The 26,095-nt window shown below is 41.6% G+C and overlaps 1 protein-coding gene across 27 annotated transcripts in view; it reads left to right on the top strand.

The window, feature by feature from the left end:
* LOC310681456 (uncharacterized protein) overlaps window positions 1-26,095 on the top strand; it is a 370,382-nt gene that overhangs the window by 210,264 nt on the left and 134,023 nt on the right. For 2 of the 27 annotated variants that reach the window (XM_083449238.1, XM_083449235.1), the window contains exon 1: window positions 19,495-19,615. The exons of 24 other annotated variants lie outside the window; for them this stretch is intronic. In XM_083449238.1, the coding sequence (XP_083305364.1) occupies window positions 19,565-19,615 (51 nt within the window). In that variant the 5' untranslated portion in view covers window positions 19,495-19,564. Of the gene's footprint in view, window positions 1-2,654; window positions 3,213-19,494; window positions 19,616-26,095 lie in introns of those variants that run through there. One more of the 27 variants, XR_014513310.1, reaches the window with a different exon arrangement.

Here is a 26,095-nt window from a genome sequence, read left to right as displayed (position 1 = left end):
GAATCCTGCCCACAACATTTTAGTATTCAGATGTCAATACTTTCCCCCATCCTGCTCTTGAAACATTGCAGGAGAGACATGCTAGCCAATTACTCAGCAGAAGAATGGAGTGTTATCCAGAATAGCTGCATTAATATTTCTGTCTGCTTATTAGATATTTTTTCCCCCGATTAGAGAACCTTAAGGTTGCATTCCACAATATGACATTAATTACTGTTTTGCAAGGGCAAAAATGGGAAGGTAGAGTTTTCAGGGCTAAGTTAGACTCCTGTTTGGAGAACCCTTGTTCTCTGAATAAATTTGTCTGCACTCAGGACTCCCTTCTCTTCAGTGATTCATTTGTTCACTTGACCTCACACAAACCTAGCTGTGTTTAATTAATTGCGCAAGCTACAAATCCTCTGTAATCAAATCAGCACAGGAAAACTGAGGAATATGATGATCTCAAATGTGTATGGCATTAAAGGGTAAAGTAACAATGGACGAGCAATCGGGTTCTCTGGTGTCTTGCAGTGTAAGAACTCTCATATGACAGAGTGTTCTCCTTGGCTGCTGCAGTTGCAGTTACTCAATGCCTCATTCTGTTTCAGCATTTAACCAGCTGTAAAGACATTTATTGAATTATTTGTTCCTTGGCCATGAGTAAATCATTGCTTGTGTGACCCTATAATATAAGGGATTTGAATTACTTATTTTTTTAGAGTAATGGCCAGGCGCATGCTGCTGATAAACTTCATGAATTTGGAGAATACCCAGAGATTTTCACATATTTTATATACATCAACAAATATTTCAGCATTTTTCACTGTGAAAGAGCAGATGCCTTCCTCAAGCTGTCAGAGCTGCTTGCGAGGTGGCCTAACCTCTCATAAACCTTGACGTGGGGTTTAAGGTTGGTTTTTTTTTTGTCAACAAGAATCTGAGCCTCCTTCTAGGAATTTGGTCTTTAGAGTGACCTTTGGATTCAGCCAAGCAATTGCTTGAACATGTATTGAATGCTTTACTCAATCATAACCAGGTCTGATTTTTCCCCCTCTGAGTTCAAAATTTTTCCATGACCTACGAAATTTTCTGTGGCTGTTTTGGTTCACAAATACACATTTCCTGCCCTTTTCCAGTTAAGAGCGTAACCTGGAAAATTATTGAAAACATCGTGCCATTTGTTTGTTTGTTTCTTTTAAAAATGGCTTATTCCTGGCTTGTAATAAAAGACCGCTGGCCACAAATTTGTCTTCTGTCCTTACGTCTTTTCCACTATGCACACAACCAGGTTAAACATACACACCTACTACTGTTTCTAACATTGTCCTATATGTGCAAGTTCAGTAGTACGCATTATGTGTAGCTGCTTGCTTGTATGAGACAGATTTATTTTCCTTTCATTACACAATGCAGCCTCTGTGGTTGTCATTTGAAGTGGAAAATGACAAACCCACCTCCAGGAGTACCTGTATCTTTTTTCTAAAAGGGCCAATGCATTTGTGGGGAGGGAAGCTATAGTAATATGGGGCATCTCCCCACCCCTTCCAGCATACTGGCCTTCAACTCAGATTTCAGCCTCGTTGATTGCATTTTGTAATAAAACTTTTCAAAAGTCCCTCACAAAGAACTCAGCTTCAGCTTCTGTATTTGTTAATATACATATGATGTTGTGCTTTTGACCTGACAGGAAGACTTAATGGTGGCATAAACTGAATTAGTTTAAGCCTTTTCTTCAGAAGATGGTTCAGTTAAATAGCTATTTCTATTTAATAGCCTATCAGTGAAGAGAGAGTGAGCAGGTGCCATTTACCCAGATGCTGATTACTGCGGTTGGACAGCTTTGTTGCAATTTGCTAACCTTGTTTCCCAAACAAAATTTGACCACCTAAACCTCATTGACTTAGTTGTGTGCCATTTTTAAACATTTTATATTTAAAAAAATTATTGGCACAGTATTGTCAGGCACACAGGCAGAGGATTTGTCTCTGCCCTTTCCTAGTATAGAATTAATTGAAGATGCCCCAGATTTGAAACAGACTCATCGCATTTAATAATGGCAGTACAAGACAGAATGCTCAGTGTTGCAGTGGTACCATGAAATTCAGCCCTTGGTTTATTTGGAACCAGAAGACAAAGGGCAATTGGGGATAGAGTCAGCAGTTAGCTTAATGGATCTGTAATATGTACAAACATGCCTGCATGTTTGGGCCTGCTAATATGGCTAGACTAGTGTGTAACAGAAACCATGTTTTCCTCACTCTGTTTTACAACTTCCACGAAACCGCCACATTGGCAGCATATTTTAAGGGCATTTGTTTGAACACATGAAGATAAGACACATGCAACCAGAACAGTATTTCAAAGCAGTTCTAAAGCATTGCTTACTTAGAGCGAATATTTTAGGTGTTTGGTTGAGATCTGCCACTAAACGAAATGCATGTTGCAATAGTATGATATTGTCTCATAAAGTACCCAATTCCAGTGCCTGTTTCTGGGAAGCTAATCTGGGGCATTACAAATAACTGTAATGCTATGAGCCAATAGAATAGTATGTTCAGTTTTCTCTGCTCACATGTTCCTGAAAGAATTAACAAGATGACAAAAACAACTGTTGAAGTCTGACTCTCTCTCTTCAGTACAGTTAACAGCTGAATTGCTTATTCTCCTTTTAGGTCTGAAACTCATGTGTGACTATATATGTCTTCCAAGGTCTTTTGCCTTGTGAGAACATTTACTTGCCGTCCTCTTTGAGATTCTGCCTAGAAGATACTTTGCCCTTTCTGTTCTTTTCTCCTGAGCATCTCTCAACCACTTGGGGCTCAACACAAGGAGGAGCAGGATATAAACAATTAAAACAACAACAACAACAACAACAACAACAACAACAACAACCACCTTCTGGCCTTCAAGTGTCCCTTTCTGCCTTGTGTTCTCCTCACCCTGGATTTTTCATAAACTCTGCTAAATCCATTTTATTGATCTGCTATTCTCTGCACCTGCCTGGCAGCATCAAGCATCCTTTCTTTGCCGCAATTGGATTTGAAAGTTGATAGAGCACGGTGATTGTAATTCACTACAGTAAAGAATTCTTTTCCTGGCCCAAGACGAACTGTTATTTCCTTGTTTTCCAGCTGCACTAATGAGGACCAACCTTACAGGCTTGTTGTGTTGCTTACTGAGATAATGTATGTGAAAGTTATCTGGATGCAATAAAGAGCTATATAAGTGCAGGATATTATTGTATTTACTCTCCTTGTCAGTGATCACTGGTGATGTTTGTTCTTCACTAACAGAACTGATGATTTCTTCATTCGCATGGGTTTCCCACCCACATTAGCCTGCACTATCCCATAGGCCTGATTTTAGTCTTGTTTTGTTTATTGTGCTGTGAATACAAACCAACTTGCTGTTACATTACTTTAGTTGCAAGCTAGCTGCTTCCTGTTTTGCTTCCTGACTTGGTTTCTTCCCTTTGATGTCTTTGGTTTGATTCCTTGCCATTTGATTTCACACAGTTCTGTACGTTAAGTTCCATTCATTCCAGACCTCGTTCCTTAATTCTCCTGACTCGCCTCCTCTTTCCCTTCTTCATGCTTCAGCTGCACCTGAGTTGCAGTGGCATCAAACGGCTTTGTCTCTTGATGACAAGTGGAGGCAGAAATGGTCTTGCACTATCTCAATTTCTCTCTCTCTCCACCCCCCCTTTATAGGAATAAATGAAAACACCCTGGAGGAGGAGAGGCTGGGAGGGGAAGGGGACAGTCTAGACTTCCAAACAGTTTCCCTTTCCTGACATAGTCAGATCATATTTCCTTCCTAAGGAACACGGCTGTTTGTTTTCAATCCCAGTCTTCCAGAAAACGCCTGAATCAAAATCTGACTGTAAAGAATGACTCAAGAGTAGTTGTGCTGAAGTTTGCCTCCTCTTCCTTGCTCTTCATTAACTAGAGAGGTCTGCTTGGCTGGAGGAGAGAAGAACAGAATTCCAACAGCAGCTCAAGCTTCAAAAGGCAACAGCCAAACAAAGGTGTTCATCATACTTCATATACCGTCATACCTCGGGTTACAGATGCTTCAGGTTGCGTTTTTTTGGGTTACGGACGTGCCGAAACCCAGAAGTACCGGAACGGGTTACTTCTGGGTTTCGGCGCTCGTGCATGTGCAAAACACCAAATTGTGCTTTGCGTATGCGCAGAAGTGCTGATTCGCCACCCACACATGTGCAGACATGGCACTCGGCAGACGACTCTGGGGTTGCAGTACTCATCTTGCTTTACAGGCCGAGGGAGCCAGCGTTTGTCCGCAGACAGTTTTTCTGAGTCATGTGGCCAGCATGACTAAGCCGCTTCTGGCGCAGCGGAACACCGAAACCAGAGCAGTGCACAGAAACGCCATTTACCTTCCCTACTTGCACTTTTTTGTCGTGCTTTTGAACTGCTAGGTTGGCAGGAGCTGGGACCGAGCAACGGGAGCTCACCCTGTCATGGGGATTCAAACCGCCAACCTTCTGATCGGCAAGCCCAAGAGGCTCAGTGGTTTAGACCACAGCGCCACCCTTGTCTCAATGACATTTTAGGCCTAGATTATAATTGCCGTGGTAGATGGAAAGAAACTATTGAACATCATATTGTTGGTTGTGGTATGGGATTGGGCAAGGTAAGCCAAAGGCTCTATTGCTGAAGATGTCTCCTGGGCATCAGGCATCAGTACCAGATCCAGGGAAACTATCAGGCTGTGAGCCCAGTTCTCCAGGAAAGGACACCCCCATCAAAAGCAGGCTTCACACCTAATTCCAGCTCAGCAGAACACCCAGGCAACAATATTTTCATGTTATATGGTACACGTTTCATATTTGTGATGTGAGATGCCGGCTTACAGGTTCCACCACCTCATTAGAATCTGGTGGAAAAGGGAGAAAGAATTTATAGAGTTGTCACAACCCAAATCTCTGAATGTAATCAGCAGCTTGGTGTAGATCATTGATGGGGAACTTGTGGACCATTAGGTGTTGTTGCAGGCCATCTTTCATTGGTGCTCTCCAGCATGCCTCATGATCAGGAATGATAGGAATTGTAGTCCAGCAACATCTGGAGGGCCACAGGCTCCCCAGCCCCGATGAAGATGTTAAAAAGCAGGGCAGATGAGTTGGAACCCAAAAGCCACATTTTGGAGCAGCAAATTTCATTGCCCCGCATCCTAGGATTTAAACTCAAGGAATCAACGCCTGCCACAGATTGCACCACTAGGGCTACTGAGGCAGGTTTGGTCCTGAAACCATGGTGGGATTCAAATCATTTAGAGAATTACTTCTCTTGTAGAAAATATGGTCTGAATCGGGGAATTTGCAGTGTCCATGAAGTGCAGCACTGTTAAATAGTAACGGTTGCACTATTCTCTTGAAAGATCGATGGCCCTTGTGGTCTCTTCCAACTCTATGATTCTAAGATCAGTTCAGGTGAATCATCTTGGGCAAAATTCTAGAATCCTTATTTTGCTATGGAACTTAACAATTTCCACCACCACCTTTTATATTTCTTTGTTGACACAGAAACCTCATATCCTGTACTAATGCAGAGTTTTTGTCACAGCAGGGTCTTTTGAGGACATAGTAGTTCACCAGGAATTAAGTGTAATAGCTTCCCAGTAACAATCAACAAATAAAATTTATTGCTAGAGAAGGCAGCCAGCATTTGCTCTTTGAACTTCTGTCGGGGTTTGTAAGGGAAGTTTGTAAGGGTCTGGATTTAGTGTAACTTCCCTGTCTGAAGATCAGTACAACTTAATGTTCATCTGAGGTCAATGTGAGAAAATAGAGCTACATTGCTTAAACCTCAGCATTGCAACAGTAATAAGAAGCAACTCATTTGCCCTAGAATGCTCGTTAAATATTATTCTTAGAAGGTTTTTTTTTTGTAAGGGTGCAAAACAGTGCATTTAAGTGTCTTTCAAACAGATAAGCAAACTTTCCTCAGGGACTTAAAAGATTAAAACAATTGACAAGCCTAGAGCTTGAAAATCTATGAGTTATCTGTGGGCCTTCCTTAAAACTCAAGAATAGTCTTCATGAAATCCTAACCTATTCCTTTCTATCTAAGAGTATTGGTTGGTCTAGAATCTAGATGCAGCAGGGTGGAGAATTGACATCTTGAAGAAAAGGCAAGGAGATGTGTGACCATTGAATGCACTGCCTGCTTACACCCTCTTGTGTCTGAAACTGCAAGTTTAAGCATCAGAAAGTCAACCCCATTGAACTCTTGTGAATTTGAACAAACAGGCTATGTTCTATCACCATTTTGGTGAGTTGTAATTTGGCATTTTTCAATGACTGTTACACTTTCTTTTTGGGGAAGCTGGATTATTATTTGGGGCTTCTACATCTCTTATGATTTTTGTGAGTTTTAATATAATCTTAAATGAATGTTATAATAATCTGTCCTAGCTTGTTTAATAGCATCTGAAAGGAGTATTTTAATAATCTATTACTATCTGTCCCAGCTTGTTTAATAGCATCTGAAAGGAGTATTTTTATAATCTGTTACGATCTGTCCCAACTTGCTTAACATAATATATTATATCATTATATGTCCTAGCCTCTCCAGCGTGATGTCCTCCACATGTTTTGGGCTGTAAACTGGTGATCTTTGACTAATTGGCCACGCTCCAAAATATAGAGGGCACCAGATTGGGGAAGGCTGATCTGTCCCATAGATTTCAGAAAAGACAGGGCTGTAAACAGCTGAGAGTCAAGTGTTATCACTGGAGCTGTGTGTGATGATTCTGCAGAAGTGCAGCAACAGAACATGAAAACCATAGAGAGAGAAGGAGAGAGAAAGTAAATTATATTGGATGAAAAGCTCAGTTTCCTCAGAATTTCTGTGCTTTTATTCTGAAGTCAGCTTTTTTATTTTGAGTTGATTTGATATTTGTATTCTGCTTTTCCAACAACAAATGTTGCACTCAAAGCTTCTCACAGTAATCACAATGGCATTAAAAAAAAGCACCAAACATTGAATTTGTTGCATATAAACAACAGCAACAAATTCATCCAAGTAAATCGGTTGCTTTATTTATATGCTATTGTATTCTGTCTGCTCAGCATACATACGTTTACACTATGTACAAGCAATACTTTTTTTTAAAAAAAAGCTAAACCATTATTATTGTTTTCTTTACAATCATCCTCTTTTTCAAAAAAGAGCTCTACACTATCTGTGGTTGTGATTTTAAGACCGCCTCCCCTTCCCGCATTGTACCCACTAGTGAGAAACTGCTTCCCATCCTTTTCTTCTTCCTGTGTGCTGACATTTAAGGTCAAGTATTTATAGACTTGCGTCTGTTTGTGTGGGCACATATCTGCCTTTTGCCTCCTGATGTCAGGTGTGCATTAGAGCAGCACACACTGCTTGCAGCCAGCCCACATCCTTTACCCAAAGAGCTCGTGGAGCAGGTGCAGCAACATCAGCCAGGGGGAAACCCTCAGATTGTACGCCGTTGGAGCAGGTGCATGAGGGTTCCTCGTTTTGTCACGTGACAACCTCACTGCAGTGCATCAGCTACTGATGTTTGTTACCATTTTCTCTTATTGAGTCAAGATCCCCACTTGACCTTATAATGAGTGCAGTGCGGTGCTCACACACTCTGTAGGCCGTTCCGTGACTCTTTCTCTCATTTTGGGTGATGTGGGGGCGGGGGCAAGAGGAAGCAACTGAAAGCAGGGTACAATAATTCGGAGCGTTTTCACTGTAATTAAGGGTGCCCTGGTATAATTACACCGAAATAACTAAATCATCTTGTGTGTTTTATAGTGGGAAGGCAGAGTGGCAGGGGAAAACGGTTATTTATTCCGAGGTCATCACCTGCCTGTGCTGTTTTGCTGTCGCTAGGGATCTTTGAGGAGTTTGATCTTTGTGGATCCCGATGCAGGCAGACCTCATATGTACACAAGTATCCATTAGGTTTTGCACCCTTCTGCACTCTTGCACTGTGTTTCTTTGCTCATATTATGTACCGAAATGCATTAAAGATGGACATAAAGATACATTCAGAAAGTATGCATACTATGATTAAATATGGTATAATTATGTATTTTAAAATTTTAAATGAGACAAAACACACACAGATTAAGGTAGAAGCAGGAGTGAACGATATATTAGGGGGGAAATCCGTAGACTGAGAATAGACTGATGTGCTCATCTCTAGCTATGGCCAAACATGTTTAGTTGTGAGTGTGTACAGGAATATCAAGACTTCAAAGGCCTTATGACATGAAAGAGCCATAGTTCTTTCATCCTGAAAGCATTTGATGGTTCGGTGTTTTAATGTCCCTTCCCCACACCCATATGTCCTCTGAGTCTTGTAGAGGTAAGGAAGTAGACAACTTCTATATTTTTCTATGATAGCACCTTTCTTTTCCCTACTAGATTAGGGACCTACTAGATTATGGGGACCTAAGACCACCTTTTCCTTTCTGCCACTCTTGCTCTTTTTCCTGAGCCACAGCATGGCTCCACCTAGCCCAATAAGATTTACTCTGGTCAGCAGTAGGCATTCATATTATTGAGATCCTGCTTGAGGTCCTATAGTTGGAATGGTCAGCAATTGATGTGTCTTTGTACCTTCCATTGCATATATTAAGTGTTGTGAAAACATCCCCAGCTCATCAGGATTTATCTTGCATAGCTTCGCATATCTTTAACTTTTGCAGCTTTCTGGTTTAGCGTTATTGCAGGCATAGGCAAACTCTGGCCCTCCAGATGTTTTGGAACTACAATTCCCATCATTCCTAGCTAACAGGACCAGTGACCAGGGATGATGGGAATTGTAGTCTCAAAGCGTCTGGATGGCCGGAGTTTGCCTACGCCTGTGTTATTGTTTGCCTGCTTATGAATTCAGGCAGCCTCTCCTTTTGGACTTTCAATAAGACATCATTGGACATTAACATTTAAGAGGGCTAGGTTGCTCTCCATGGGAGAGGCTCCTATACAACAAACCACTTTTCTGCAGCAGCCCACCATGGAGGTGATTTCTGCCCCTACAAGCAGCATAACTCAGTATAACCTGCCCCAAAGATTTAGATTGTCCTTAGGGATAGATTATTGATGATTGTGCCAGTAGGACGTACCCTGACATTTTGTTTTAGCGACATCATCAGTCTTTCCAAATAATCCTTTTTTAAAAATACTACTTTAACAATGTTTTATTTTTATCTTAAAGCTGACCTCTTGGACTTGGATTGTGTGATGTGTTGGGGTTAAAAAAATCAGCCTTCATTCCCTGCTGCGTAGAACATGAAAGAGAATGAGATCATGCTCTTGTGAATAGTTTTTGAATGTGTGATGAGAACATCAATAATTACATTTGATGATTTAAAAAATAAATTTAAATCCTTAATGTTTAGGGCATGAACCTATCTGCCAGCTAAAGGCTTATTGGCATGATGTGTATGACATCAGGTCAGAGGTTGCTTTAAGCGGTGTTTACATTGAAATCATTTGGACGTCAGTATAGACGCCACTGGAAGTTGTGCCTTTCGGAAGCTAATTGTGCAGAGGGATAGAAATTCCCTTAAAACTAAGGCAGCTTCCCACAGCAACTATCATGCTCAACTGGAAGTGGGGGAGATGGTACATTTGAAGAGAAGCTGCCAACAAGAACAAGGGTTTAGCTCAGGCGTAGGCAAACTCTGGCCCTCCAGATGTTTTAGACTACAGTTCCCATCATCCCTGACCACAGGTCCTGTTAGCTAGGGATGATGGGAGTTGTAGTCCTAAACATCTGGAGGGCCGGAGTTTGCCTATGCCTGGTTTAGCTCCACAGGGAAGGACTGAACCCCAGTGGCAGATCATTTGTTTTGCATGAGTAAGACTCCAGAATGAATCCCTGCCATCACCTGCTATAAGAACTAGGTCGCAGGTGATGTGAAAGACCTCTGCCTCTAAAACCCTAGAGACTTGGACAAATAGTTTGACGTGGTATGGGGGATCTTCCTAAGTTACCACAGTTGCTTATTTGTTCTGTGCTATCCATGCAAGTCCTGCTTGCCTATGTAGTTGTGACCATCAAATAATAACTAGTCGTCTTGGGAGAAGTAGGAGCTCTGATTCTAAATTTTTACTGCTTACCAAACCTTCCACCTGGGAAGTAGGTGCTAGTTATATACAATAATTTAGAAAGCTGGACTAAAGCTTGGATGCAATTGCACGATTTTGTGTGTCGTTTCTTTATGAGTTGTGATACGTTCATGGTTTTCTTAGGTTGCATAGGGGGAAAACAGGGGGAAATGGATTTTCAATGGCAGGAGTGGGGAACCATTTGCCTGTGGGCCAAATGTGGCCCTCCAAGCCACGTAATCCAGTCGTCATGACCCCTGGGACTCTCCTAGGCTATGCTCCCTCTCCCCAGGCCAGGCCATCAGCATATCCTTGCACTACAATAATGCATCTTGCTTGCCTAAATGGAGAGATGGGTGTGTAGAAACCTCTGATTTTACATGGCTGGAATGTAGCCCAAAGGAAACAGCCACATCCATTGCACTATCCAATTTCGCTTCTAGCCGCATCCATCATATGCAGGCATCCTCCCACTGAAAGTTTGCCAGCGAGAATACAGCACTAAGGCTGAAATAAATTCCATTTCCCTGATCCATGAGGTTGGTAGGCAAACACAACCCATATCTTATGGGCTGGGAAAACATGCTAACCAAGGAGATCATTTTTTTGCAGAGACTGCTGCCTTCTCTGATTTTCACCTCTGATGCTTTCCAGTGTCAAATTTTAGACTGCAAGTTCTTGGGGGCAAGAACATACTCAGGAATGTGCCATGCGCACTGCTAATGTTTAATAAATAAATAATTCTGCTGTGATTTACTATTTTGCCAATCCTGGATAGATTTCTTATGCCCTTACCATTCCTAACACTGCTTGAGCAAAAATATTTGGAATTACTAGTTGAAGACAGTAGGATTTACTTCTAAATGAATGTGTTCGGCACTCAGGGATCAAATTGCCTATCAACAGTTCTATTACATTTCCTTAAGTATTGGCCATTTTGGGAGGCAGGAAGCTCAATCAGCTGAATTACTGCTCTGGACTCTGAACTCGGTGCTCTGTTTCTGAACTTGGAAGTATAGATTTGTGTCTGCATCTACATATTTCTTACATAGCAACATTTGTGATGGAAAAGTGGGTTCTGGTTTCACTAACTCAACAGCAACTTCTGGTGACCATATGGTTCTAGTAACTTCATATATGTGTGTTGATGTCTGGAATTAAGTAGTTCTTGGCCTAGGACAGAAAATACGTCGATGGTCATTCAGGGGTCACTGAATGACTGGCCTGTTTTGCTGCTTCATCGAACAACTTACTTATCTCAGTTACTCAAGTTCTCCATATTGGGGGGCAGGGGAAGGCAGAACAGACTGGCTCATACATCAGGAACGACTCGGAAGGGAAGACAAATATTTTCCAGGATTAATAATGTTAGTCAAAACATGAAAGAAAAGAAAAAAAGAATTGTGTTTGGAGAGGAAGAAGTGCTCTGACAAGTGTGACCTCTGCTTTTCTCCTGAGTCCCTGTCTTTGAAACCCAAAGCCGCCTTTAATGTTCACCAGGTGTCACCAGGGCTCTCCACTTCCTTTCAAGATAGGAAATTTAGCCTTGCCGTTTCAGCCTCTCTGATTCTCTGCAAGTGAGTATATTCATATTCCTTTCAGTTGTACCCTGTGAGTTCAAAGGCACAAAGAGGTTGGAAAACGGTTTGACTTTCTTTTCTTGCCACCCTTAAAAGTATGGGATCCCAGAATGTTTGTTCACTTTGCTAGGCAAAAGGGCCCTGCATCTAGGCCTGTGAGGTTACCCAATGTATGTTCTTACCTGCTGCACCAGTTGCCAACGATTTGACTTTCTTTTCTTGCCACCAGTTGCCTGCTGAACCTCCATTTTTCTCCCAGCTGCTACAGTTTGCCTCAAGCTGCTGCCATTTTTTTTTTTATAAATATTTATTAAGTTTTACATAAACAACACATAACATACACAAACATAAAACACAAAAACAACAATAATGAACAATAAAAATAAAGAAAATTTAAAAAAAAAAAATCTCAAGCTGCTGCCATTTTGAACATAGTGTATATGCATCCTTTGAGCTCACCTTGATGCTAAATATGGTGATGATTATTTAAGCTAGAGGTTGGGAGGTTGCAAAAAAAAAGTTATGGGGCAGAGGAGTGGTAGAAAAGGGGAGAAATTTCACTTAAAGGCATTAATCTTCTTTCCAGATCAATTTATTGTTTTTTTTTATTATCACCATCCTTGTTAATTATAGAGATCATTTAACCGATTTGAAAAGCTTCATGCTACCAAGCTATGTTTGGAATCCCAAGTCCACTCTTTTTCTTACATTCTTTTGTTGTTTAAACTAGATCTTTTCCCTCGAGAGAAAAAAGAAGAAGGTTGAATTGCTTTTGCCATGTTTTCAATTTGCCTTTGGGTAGTTCTGTGTGCAGTAAATAAAAATAAAATTTTGGTTTGAAACTTGATTTCATTACTGCATTACTGCTTTTCTGCTTGGTCATGTTAATTTAATAGTTTCCCAGTTTTCTAGATCCTTTTAAATTTTCCTCATATGTGGGATAGAAATGAAGTTTTTAAAGAAGTTTGGTTAGTTTTTAAAGGTATGTTTACCTCCCCCCCATATATTATTATTTTGTTATTTATGACTTACTTTTTGTTGTTTATTGGTAATTCTCATGGAGGAAGCACACGAAAAAGGGCTTCAGATGTTGATCACAGGGTCCAAGTCGGTTCATAGGGGGAGAGGTGGTCCTTGAGGTATTGTGGCTCTTAAGCTGTTTAAGGTGAAAACCAGCACTTTGAATTGGGCCCAGAAACTAGTTGGCAGCCAGTGCAGTCAGCCGAGGATTGGCATTATATGCTCAAAGCGTCTTGTCCTGGTGGTCAGCCTGGCCGCTGAATTCTTCACCAGCTGAAGTTTCCGAACTGTCTTCAGAGGTAGCCCCACATATAAAGTGTTTCAGTAACCTAACCTCTTCCACTTTTGCAAACCTTGGGGTTCCTGTAAGCCTGTTGATACCTGCATCTTGTCTGCAAAAGTAACAAATCAGTCATAGAGGGAATGGTAAGATGATAATGATCTGTCCTATTAATTAAGCACCTTAAATACTGCCCTGTGATACATAAATATTGTTGGTGCTGATTGGAGATGTCGTCTGTATTGCAAGTTCTATAACTCACTTTCTAATCCCTCCTCCCCATTATTGGAAAGATTGTTCTGTTGATAGCTCATGCTAAACAGAGGACAATTTCAGCAGTGGAGTAATTTAGTTGTATTTTATATTTTAGATATTGTAAGTTGTGCCAAATACATAGGACAGTATAGAGAAGAGCCCCATTTCTGTTGCACCACAATTGTGCATTAGGCGTTGGTAAATGAATCCCTTGTGTGCACAGGATCCATTCAAAAGGTGCAACCCTTGTGGGCACTTGCCATGTTATTTTCTTGAATTGTGCAGAGAGCACTGGTGCTGCTGTAAGCATCTCTAAATGGTACATGCGACATAGAGCTATCATTGTAGCAAAATGCTTCCTACAAACTTCCAAGCTGCTGGGGTACTATTTAAATGTAAAATAATAAAAAAATAATCCCAGAGACTTGCTGCTTTCATTGTTTGCCTTTGATATAACTCAAAGATTATTACTTCTTAACAGTGATAAACACAATGTGTACAAGCAATACATTTGTGCTGGAAAATTATTCTTACACTATATCAATTGTTACAGATCATCATTCTTTTTAAGTTACTAATCAGTTTCCTTGCCTCTCCCCTCACCCTTGATTATATGCCCCCCTCCCCGTTCCCCCAGGCTGTTTTGTTCCTTAGCTATATGAAAAGAATCTCATCTGGGGTCTTTTTTTCCACCCAATTGGAATGCATGAGTCACTTAAGATGCATTCAAAAGGAAATATGCATCTCTATTCAGTTTTTTTAAACCAACACAATGTTTACCTTCATTGTACTTGGCGGAGGTCTTAGGTCAGGGGTGGGGAATCTTTTTCAGGTCGCGTTCCCTTGGAGCTAACTTTCCAAGAGATGCATGCTAGTGGTGAGTGCGGCAAGTGCAAAAAGTGTGGGTAGGGGCACCCCATAAATATTTCTCATAAACAGACATAAACTCATTCACATCCCCAGCAGTTTAGGCATCAGCAGACACTGCAACCTTCCAGCAGCTTGACTTCACCCCCAAAGGCACACTCCTCCATTGTCTCCCAAGACAGACAGATGCCAACCCAGTTTAAACATCTTCTTACCTTTCTTCAAACCTATTTGTCGAAGGAGGAGGGGGGACTTGTGGAAATTTCATTTTCCCCACCTGCATTCTCCACAAAGATCACCCACTTGCCTCACACCCTGTGCAACAATTAGGCTTAAAAACAATTTTCCATTTGCACCAAGAGAAAGCTTCCTTAAAGCCTAATTGTCACACAGAGGAGAGTAGTTCTGGTGAAGAGGGTCAGACCGCAATGGGGAAATAATCTTAACCCACTTTTCCTCAGCAGTGCCCTTCCTTGCGACATCTCCTCGTCTCTGCAGTGCTTGTGCTCCCTCAGAAACTACTCCAGAAGGTTGGAGAACCCTTGGAGCAGATTTTGGGGTACGTGGGGAGAGGGAAGGAAGGGAAAGTCTTATTTTCATGAGCAATGTTTAGCTCATGCTCTGGTTACAAGTATAACCAGCGTTCCTGTTCCCAAGTAAAATAGTCTTGGTTTCCCAGATAGGGAACCAGCTTTTGAGACCCCCATTGGATGTGTATAAAAAAGATACCTACCATTTGTCAAAATAACACATTGGGAAGAAGGTGGAGTAGACAGACAGACATCCTGTTGAGGTATACATACAGTTTGCTTTTTGGCTGCTTGTGGAAGAGTCCACAGCTTAGTGGTAGAGCACATGCTTTGCATGTAATTAGACTTAGGTTCAATCCCTAGTGTTTCCAGATAGGGTTGGGAGACATCCCAGCTGGAAGCCCTGGAGAGCAGATGCCAGTCAGTGTCACAATACTAAGCTAGGATGAATCAGTGGTCTGACTTAGTGTAAGGCAGCTTCCTATGTTCCTTGGGTGTAAAGTGGTAAGGAGTTGATTTAAAAATAATACAGATGGGATGATGAAGACCAAAGTTGCCTCCAGTATCTTGCAGGAGGGACCCAAGTGCATACTGGAAATTCAGGTTTGCAAAATTAAAGTGGGTTAAAGTGGTTTAGAGCAACAATCCACTTTAAAGAAATAAAGACTTACTGCAGTAAGGAAGGTGACTGGGAAACACTGAAAAGGGTGGTACGAACAAATGATTAATGGGAAGACATAAACACCACATAAGCAAATCAGGCTGAATGCTCAGAGCTGTAAAACTCCCCTCCCCACAACAAAACAGATTGAATGCTCAATAAAAACAGGACATAGTCTAACCTCTGCGTAAGCAAATCAGGAAGCATGATCAATAAACAGATTGTCTAGAGGAGCCCTAAAACACACTTAATGAAGTTTGTCTGAATTACTCAGAACAGCTGGTCTATCCTAGAAGTATTAACTGAGAAGATTATACAACCCTCCTTTAAAAGTAAAAGTTAGTAATAACCCAATAAAGTTAAAAAGCTTGCCTCTGTTATCTTTGGCTGTAGTTCACGGCTATGCTTCATGATTGTGAGGGTAACAAGAGAAGAAAGAGGATGTTTCTGTATCTGAAAGGCTAAAAGGTCCTACGTAACTATTTTTTGTTTTGTGTCTTTAGCTTAATTTCTCAGTAACATACTGTTTGGAATGTTTTGTTTAAAGAACAGGATTTAACTTGATGTTCTCATCTTTTGCTCTGAACAGTGTTTTTGGAGAAGCAATGCCCATAATTTAAATGGATAAGAAAATAACGTTCCCAAAAGCCACTTTCAAGCTAAGGAAACACCAAAGCTCAGTTGAGTGAAAAATCTAAAGGAAAACAACAGATGTTTAGTAGCTACCTAATACAATGGGAATAATCCAGCCCCTTTGGGGCCCAGAGCCGGAAACAGAGGGGTCTTCATAGACATGCCTCCCTTAGCTTATTGCACCAGTCCTGTGCCATCGCTCTGGCATTCATTCATGCCCACTCTCTGCAGTGTACAGACTTCCTCCAGTATCTGTTCATCATGTGACATGTTCCACCACTGACTGGTGGTGATGATGCAATGAAGTAGGCTACTGGATGCCTATAGATGAGGTGTTGCTGCGACTTATCATGAATGGCTCAGGTGTGTTGGTGGGTACGTCTAGCACAGCAATGGAGCAGCACAATGGAGCCAGTTTGGTGGAGCAAATGATACATTATTATGTGGTATCGTTCTTTCACAACTAAACATAAAAGTTTTTTTTTAAAAAAATATTTCTTGATCCGCATCTGCTAGATGAAGTGATCCCCAAGTGAGAAGCTTCTTTATATTTGAACAAACTCATGAATATGTGCTTTTATTTGAGAATCTGGTTACTGGCATTCTGAGCGTTTGTTAGATATTCAATGTAACTCATTTGGAAAATTGCAATAGGTTTCCAAACTGATCATGAAGAAGAGGTGTTAATTTATAGTGCACACAGGTTAACTTCAAGTGTCTTAAAAGAGATTTATTGGTAGGTTGCCCTGTTTGCCAAAGCCGGTATCCAGTCTTCCTCATCGAATGACATTTGTTTCACAATAAACACAAATAAACTTTTCAGTGTCACAGACTGTCTTTTCATGTTAGAAATCTGGCTCCAAATTAGCAGTGAAGAATTCAGAGCACAGAAAGATTTGTGGGTTGACGGTTAATTTATGCAGTAAAACATTAATCAAAAATAAAACCTCTTGGTCTCATGCCATGTAGTAACTATGAATGTGGGCTTCATTTCTTCATTATTTCTTCAATCAAGAATGCCTGGCTTTGTTCATGTCTCCTGTGGGTTGGGGGGTTCAAGTGGACCATTTGTTAGTTTGTTTCAGAAAAGATAACCTAATTTTTACCATTGGTTCTCAAAGCAGGTTAGCACAAATAAAAACAACCACTTATAAGAAATATAAGAAATACAACAGGGGTGGCTCCTGTTCTAATGTGTCCTTTGCTAAAAGGTCCCCCATTTTTCAATATTTACTGACCAGTCTCACAGTTTCCCAGCTGTGATGTGGAAATGTTTTTGTGACCTCTCTCCAAAGAGCTCCCCTGCAGTGTGTCCTTTAAAAATAAAATTATACCCACAGTTACACTTTGACCATTCTCACTTTGCAATGAACCCCTCAGAGGCTTCACCACAGGTCATTGTGACTCCAAGCCCTGTAAACCAGTATTAAATACAGTCTTTAAAAAGTAACATTTGTGATAATCTGTGCATTTCCACACAGCCATGACTTAAGAACATCTATGGATGCCCTTCCCCAAGTGTCTGAGGTTACTTGGGAGTGAACCCACTCATTCAGAACTGATATCTGAAAGCTTTGGTTCTGTTCTGACGCTGGCTATTTTCGAAGCAAACAGAGAATATTTGGCACAGCTCAAATTCTGCACCTCTATTCCTTTGTCAGAGTTTTACTCACTACAAATCAGTGACCATCTTACTTTCCCCAGAATTCCAGACTATTGCTTCCATGCTTCTGATGTGTGAACAAGCCAGTATTCTAGCCAGAGCTAACTGGGCTTACTTCATAGCAATTTTGCAATGGATGAAAGAACTATTAGGCATTCCTGAAAGCTTACAGGTTCACCCCAGAGTGAATTATTACAATTTAGTTGTCAGCTTTAGTATGCTCTTACACTGAAATGCTAATACGCTTTTGACTGTAGCTGCTCAGCTATGAACATCTGTAACACTGTTGTAGCGTACACGGCGAAAAACAAAATAAGTGGTGGCTGAGTACATCTATTGACAATTTTTCTTTTCAGTCTGAAGCCACCTGAAGACTCTAACTAGATGAATAATAGCCTAACCTCCATATGGTTTCCGTTCTTTTAGGGTGATAGCATACAGAAAGAAAAATCTACTTTTAGCTCTGGCTTCTGTTTGCCTCTTTGTGAGTGCGTCTGAGAAGGCTTCCTGTCTGCTTGCTGATAGGAAATGTTAGTAAAACAGACGGGTTGAGTGACATTTCTCATGCGCTGCTAACATTTGCAAACTGGCACAGAGAACTTATTTTGATGCAGTTGTTAGCATGAAGGAATTCTTTATGACAGAGCTAAAATCACAATCCTTCACTTTTAAAAAAGGGAGGAAAGGCACAAAACAATAATTTCTGCCTTGTTCATGGCCTTATACTATACATGCAGTGCTGTCTAGACTTTTTCCTATTTACAATTTACATTAAGTACCAACCAGTCAGAGTAGATGGGCTGCAACCCTGGACCCAAATGAACGGGGGAAAGCTTGACCTTACAGTCACTGGGGTTTAACTAGGGCAGATTCTGTCCACATCTCTGTGTTGCACTTGGGTGCTGAACCCCTTTCATTTCTGCCTTATAAATGGATGTCTATCATTCACTCTTGTGAGGGAAAAGTAAAGTGTTGTATTCATGGACAGTGTTGCAGGAGGGGCAAACCCCACACACCACCCAGGCTGGTGCTAACCTAGTCTCCTCTGAGAAGGATTCCATGACAAATATGTCCACAGAGTGTTTCTCTGTCTTCTATCTTCACCTGCCTATCTTAGTGGCATTTTGCTAGTTGCTCTTAAGATGTGGAGACCTTAATTTATCCTTTCAAATAATTCCACTAACAATGGATTTAGTAACAAATGTTAGTCATTTGTGGTCTAAAAGGGTGGTGGGTTTTGTAAGGTTCTAGTGCCTGGTCACCTAGAGGCAAGTCTTGCTCACCTTAGATGCATGGCTCATTACAAGCCTGAAAGTAAGAATTTGGAATTCTGGAACCTGGTGAGAAAAGCAACGTGTGGCAAGCAGGATAACTCATGCACAATTTGCCAAATGTTCGCTTAGCAGATTTTTTGATATTCACCACAAACTCTTCTGCATCAGTAGATGAAGTGGCAACTGTATAGCTAAGGTTATGTTCCCCTTCATTAGGATAAACTCCCATTTGAGTGACATTGCCCTTTTTCAGAGGCATAATTCAGCTTCTTACAAAATCACAGCGTTGTATCCCCGCCTTTGCTCCATTCTTCTTCATTTCTGCAGTAGTAGGAATAATAACATCAGCTGGGCTGGGTCCCTTCCTTCCCCTCGCAGAGGCCATCAGAAACAACTGCCCCATGAGGAAGGGCCACAGGACCATCTGCTCTTGGAGAGGGTGTCATTTGAGCCTCCCTGAGCCTTTCCTGTAGCAGCTGGAGTGATGAGTCACTGGCAGATTCTGACAAGGGCCCACCCTGTAAGGCCAGCAGCTTCTGACTGTATTGTACTCACTTCCAGGAAGGCTAGGATGCCAGGATATTTCTTGGAGGCCTGTCAAAGCCTGTTTGGAAATGTGACCCACCTGTGGCATCAGACCCTAGGGAGTGGGTGGTGTCAACTAGATACCTCCACACACAAGTCTTACTTTCCATGGAGGGATTGGCAAGATGCTGGAATATGAATATGGAATAGGTGTGAGAAGATTGAAGTCCTGCCGTGTAAGTTCAACACCCAACATTTCAGTTGTGGGAGCTAATCAGATCTGTAGCTGAGGCTAGTTCCTGTGTTTGTCTTTTTCCTCCTCTCTCCAAAACCATCTTCCTTCTGTGTCATGTCATTTAATCTTAGAATCATAGAACTGTAGAGTTGGAAGGGACCTGAGGGTTGTCTAGTCCAACTCCCTGCAATTCAGGAATCTCAACTCGATAATACATGACAGATGACCACCCAACCCCTGCTTTAAAGGGAAGTAGGGTCCACAACCTCTTGTGGGAGTTTGTTCCACTGTCAAACAGCTTTTGCTTGTCAGAAAGTTCTTCCTGATGTTTAGTCAAAATCTCATTTCTTGTAACTTGAATCCATTGGTTTGGGTCCCAGAGCAGGAGAAAACAAGCTGGCTCCATCCTCTACATTACAGCCCTTTATATATTTGAAGATGGCTATCACATCTCCTATCCATTCTTAAGGAAATCAGCCCTGGGTGCTCACTGGAAGGACAGATCGTGAAGCTCCAATACTTTGGCCACCTCATGAGAAGAGAAGACTCCCTGGAAAAGACCCTGATGTTGGGAAAGATGGAGGGCACAAGGAGAAGGGGACGACAGAGGATGAGATGGTTGGATGGTGTTCTCGAAGCTACCAGCGTGAGTTTGACCAAACTGCGGGAGGCAGTGGAATACAGGAGTGCCTGGCGTGCTCTGGTCCATGGGGTCACGAAGAGTCGGACACGACTAAACGACTAAACAACAACAACAGCAACATCATATCTCCTCCCAGTCTTCTCTTTACCAGGCTAAACATACCCAACTCCCTCACCCTGGTCGCCCTCCTCTGCACACGGTTCAGCTTGTCAATATCCTTCTTAATCCACAAGCGGCTTATTGAGTCAGTGCATCTGGCTGTTAACCAAAAGGTTGGTGGTTCAAGTCCACCCAGGGATGGCAGTGAGCAGGATTCCTGCATTGCAGGGGATTGGACTAGAAGATTCATCGGATCCCTTCCCACTCTACAGTTCTATGATTCTTGAATTGTGGTGCCCAGAACTGGACACAGTACTCCAGGTGTGGTCTGACCAAGGCAGATTAGAACGGGACTATGATTTTCCTTGATTGGGACACTATATTTCTGATGATGCAGCATTTGATGGACTTTTGGTTTTATTAAGCTGTTCGGCAAGACCTTTTAAACTGAAGTGGGGTTAAAAAACCCCCAAACCCATCTTTGAATAAACAAATAAAATGTCTGCTATAAGTTTATTTATATTTTCCTTCCAGCTGCTTTCATGTCCATAGCTCCATCCAAGTGAAGGGTAGATTTGCAGTCTAAATGTGTGACCTGCCCAGAATGAACAGATACAATGGTACGCTGAGTGCAGTCCAGTCCAGGTGTATGAATTATCTAGGAAGCCACTAGATTTGAGCTTCTACTCACAATTCCTATGGACCTAGACTCAGCATTCCTGGTGCCTTACTCTTCTCAGACACCAAAACTCCAGGAACTTACCAACCCTACCGCACTATTACCTCATGTTTACATAGTGAGAAATTGAATAACTGCTACAGATAGCACAATCTGTTCTGGACATTGCTCAAGTCTGAATCATGGTGAGCCATCGTTAGGTTTTGCTGGCATTCCTAAGACCCTGGCAGACTCAACCCATCTCTGCTGCAAACTAACCTGGCTATGTGTTGTACAGTTGGTGGATGTTGCTTTGAATCATTTGCCTTTTCCTATTCACTCTGCCTGATGCCTTTCTTGTTTCCTGTGTTGCGTTTCTGCAAAGGCTTTATAGTTCTACTGCATGGGCGGAGTTAGCCTTCTTGGTAGTTCCACCTCCTTCAGTAGTTTGAGGGGGGATCCAGCAAAGGGCATTCTCTATGGTAGCCCCTGTGTTATGGAATTCCCTCTCCACAGATACACTGAGATTCTTCACTATACAGATTTTGGTGAATACTGAACATGCGCTTCTTTACCTTAATCTCTGACACCTGAGATGTTTATTTTCTGTGCATACCCAGAATCTGTTCCAGCTGTTTTTTTTTATTAAAAAAAATATGCATTTTAAATTGTAGTAAATTGTTGGGATCTGCTGGTGAAAGGTGGGCATCAAATTTATTATTATGAAGAATAATAAACAATAATAAATTTTAAAAACTAAAATAAATTATGTCAAGCATTTGAAGAATATTAGGGCTTCAGGAATAAGCAAGGGCACTATTATAGGGTTTTTCTTGTCTGGCATCTTTAAAAAAAATGTTTTTTTGTTTTATAACTACGTTATGAATTCTGCAACTGATGGGCTTATTGGATGCACATTGCTTGAGTGCATGATAGACCAAGAAAGATGAGAAGCAAACCTATGGACTGTCATATAAAAAATTGGCTCAACGGAGTGCATTCACCCCGTTTTGGAAGTGATGAGAGAGCTTTGAAGAGTGACAGAAAGCTAGTGGGGTAGAAAAGGGAAGGATTGAGAGTGTGACCAGCCCCACTCACAATTGAACCTTTGGAACCAAAGGTTGCCTTGCTGAGAATCAAGGGGATTTTGAGGAACACCACTATCTATGACTGTAAGGCCGCTGCTGATTATTTACGCTGGATTTGCCAAGCGAGGAAAGAGAGCAGAGAGCTTAACCACAAGTCCTGGTTTGGACATCACACTAAAGCAAACCTTGTCTTAGCTTGGTGTGGCAGTAAAAGGACTTGGGAGGAGCAGTGAGGCTGCTCTCTGGTGGAATCTTTGTAAGCCATAGCTTGACAAAGCCAGTACCTCTCTTTTGTGTGTGGGCTATGCAGTTTTGCCTGAAAATACACAAATTGGTATTCTGATGTACCTTAAACTCGGTCTCAGAACACACAGCATCCCACTCTGCTTTAAATGCTCCTTAGTTTCCATGAAAACAGCACCCGCTACTTAACCATTTGGGATTATATGTTTCCAAATGAGTTTAGGCAAATAGGATTATGAGCAGCTTTCTGGTCTTTGTATTATATAACTTTGTGGGCAGGTACATTTCTTTCCAGAACAGTGTTTGCACCAGCAAGTTTCTTACTTCTTACAACAGGTTTGCTGTTGGCCACTTTTAACATCAATGCAATCTTGCATTCATTCCTTTTGGCCATCCTTTATGGTAGGATCTTAGGCACAAAAATGTGGTTTCGTTTAACCAACATGGTTTCTTGCCTTCACTGTCTTATCACTCTGTGGTTGGCATGGCGGACACTGCATAGCTGCATTTCTTTACGAGGTCTACAGGTAATACTGCACGGTGTTAATGAGACGCATGTGAAATGCTTGTGCATTGTGGATGCATATAAAGTGTCTGCTCTCCTGGCATCAGTATTTTCCTGTGGATTGTGTTAAGTGATATTGACAGGTCATGTGGTCATTAGGGGCTTGACACAGCAGGAGGTAGCAGATATGCGTCTTCTGCATTAACACAATCAACATCCGTTCAACAGAAGGCCAGCCAGGCCTTTCCCTAGGAAACATATGCCAAAACTATTATCAATGGCTACATTATGGCCTGCGGCAAACTGGACAGGATGCTAATGGGGAGGGACTTGAGCAAGGAAGGCCCTGAGAGCATCGCAGATCTTTCCAAGAAGAGCGTTGAATGAAAATTATACTTCCACGGCTGGAACAATATATTGGTGTTGTCAGCAACATTAGAATTGTGATCTTTGTGCTGCTTTAGGATTCTGTAGGTTTGCTTTGTTTGTTTTGGCTGCTGTTTAACAGAGAGCGTGCCAGAAGCACAGGAAAAAACATTGAAGATGTTTATAAAAAGCACCGAAGGCCCTGGACAGCTCATTATTTCTCTTTGACGGAGAAATCTGTGATGCACATTAGGGTAGCTGTCACTATGTGTAATGAGGCTCTCTGCCATGTCATACTCAGGAGCTGTAATTCCATCCTACTTCATGTGATTATTACTACTGTTATTATTTTAATATGAAGCAGTGGTATTATTGGTAGATGTTATAGGTGTAAAGGGAAATAAGTTTTGCTTTGGCACCCATGTAATATAATGTGAACCAGAAGAAGGGATTATTATTATTAATCATCATCATCATCATCATCATCATCATGTAATCGTTGTTAAATGAGACAGGTACAGTATTTCAAACTTTTTCAAGTAGGCATAACAAAAGATGTAACCTTGGAACTAGCCCACAATCTGAAAATTGGTTACCAGATCAGATGGGCATTCCCCTTTAGAATTCTTAAAAAGGATTCAAACGTAAAATTGTTACTATTTTGACAAAGTGATGCAACTAAGCACAGAATTAAATCTTTTTACTTAAGGTTTGGGTCACTTCTATGCTTTTTTAAAAAAAAGAATTTATGGAAGATTCTCTGTGCTACACCGCTGTCAACCTTACTTCTGCCCTGGTAAGCGCAATTAAAGCTATAAATATTAGGCATATGAAAGAACAAACCATGCTGAGAGAGAATCAGTATGACATCTGCAAAAGGGTGTCTTGCCCCGCTGATGATTCTTTTTTGTGTGTCAGCAACCATGTAGATAAAACATATTTGGACTTTCAAATAGCTTTTGACAAAAACATTGCTACCGATCCTTATTAAGTGACATTGTCAACCACTTTACTATTTCTGTTCTGCCTTACTGTGTCCACTGGCTGATTTTTGACCTAACAGCAACATGTATCCATCATTTTGGACACCAGCCTGCTTTTGGCATGTCTGGGAATGGGACCTGGACCAGCTGCTTCGGAGGCCAGCATAGTCCCCTTCCTTCGGCGTTGCACCGGTACCTTTAGTGACTTTGCCTGAGGCTACTGCCCAGTTCCATGAGTTCCCTTGCATGCTGGAGGTGTGTTGAGAAGACAGGCATGGCCCCAGTTCAGCCGGCATGGGTCGGCTTCTTCTGTGATATGTGTGGCACATGAGTGTCAGTTCTGACATTGTCCCTGATCAGTGGCCTGTGGCTGTGTTTCGAGGGACTCTGCAGGAGTGTTTGGCATTTTCACACCATTTTTCTATTTTTATGTTGTATGTCTCCCCCACCCCACCCCCCGGCTCCATATGCATTGAATTCATTCCAATAGTATGGCGGCCATTCCAAGGGTCCTGTGGTAGCATACTAAGGGTCCTGGCATAATGTTGAATTGCTTTGTCCATATGCATTGGGACCAGTTCACATTTCTAAAGTGACTGAAAGGCTGGAGGCTATTTGTAGAAAGGAAGTAAGCTTTCAGCATCATTTTCTTGCTTTAATTCTAGCACAGTCCTACTGCAGGCAGTTGGCTGACTTGTGTCAAAGAAACCCTGTAATAAGTAGGCCCGGAAATAATATGGGAAAATGTATGCTTAGCCCGTCGATGTGTCAGCTCTTTCTCTCTCCTCCTCCTTCTCTTTCTTTGTGCCATCAATGTAAGTGAATTCCACATTCAATCACAGATTGAATATATGCCTTGTAGCATTGATTTTTCTTTCCTGGTCAACACCTATCATCCTGTGTAAATTTCATTTTGAAAAAATAAGTATGACCCACCTTTTCTGCAGCTGCATCATAATCTTTTCCCTGACTTCAGAATGTGGCAGATTGTGTTTGTGTGTTCACCGTGCGAAAGCTTACAAAAACATACCGTATTTTTTCATGTATAAGACCATATTTTTTCCTTAGAAATAATAGGTAAAAATTGTGGGTCGTCTTATACATGGATAGCAGAGGGGGGACGGGTGATTGGTGGCAGCAGCCAGCAGGAGATTGGCAGCGGTGATTGGGTGTGTGATTGGTTGCTGTGGCAAGGCCTGCTGACGATTGGCTGTGGCAATTGGGTGGGTGATTTATGGCAACAGTGAGGCGTGCGTGCAATCGGCTGTGGTTGCGTCGAGTGGGCAGTTAGGCTTTTGGCAGTGAGTGTGACTGCTGGCGGCCACGGCAATGCGTATGATTTGTATTGGTGAGCTGGCTGTAGAGCGATTGGCAGCAGTGCCCCGCCTCCCAGAGCTCAACAACTCTGGGCAATCTCCCCCCAAAAGAAGCTCAGAAATTTTCCCCGCCAAATTATTATTTTTTTGTGGTCCAAAAAAATTGGGGTTGTCATACATGGGGGCATGTTATACACAGAAAAATATGGTACCTATCTCTCATCCCTTTTTCTTCACACATTAAAAAAATAAATAAATCACAGCATTAAATCACAGGCATAAAATAGGGAACATGCATGATATCCTTGGACCCTTCAGGGGGACAGAAAGAATTTCTTGGTACCCATGTAAATTATATATGCATGTATACATTCCAAATGTGCCCACAGGCTGGGGATCCCTGGTATGTATTGTAATTTTTGAATTTCCCCCCCACTCATGCTCAGGCATTTCGACTTGTGAGAATGCTTGTCTGCATTTATTAAAATGGTTCTCTCTCTCGCTCTGTGTATGTATGTATATGTCCTGAGAAGGAGACCTCTGTCAACTGAATTGATTAAAGCTGGAGTAGAATATTCTC

The sequence above is a fragment of the Podarcis tiliguerta genome, assembly GCF_965153285.1.
Source record: "Podarcis tiliguerta genome assembly, chromosome: 7".
In the NCBI taxonomy this organism is placed as follows: Eukaryota; Metazoa; Chordata; class Lepidosauria; order Squamata; family Lacertidae; genus Podarcis; species Podarcis tiliguerta.
Note: the sequence above shows the minus strand (reverse complement) of the source record. Positions and strands in the feature narration are given on the sequence as shown.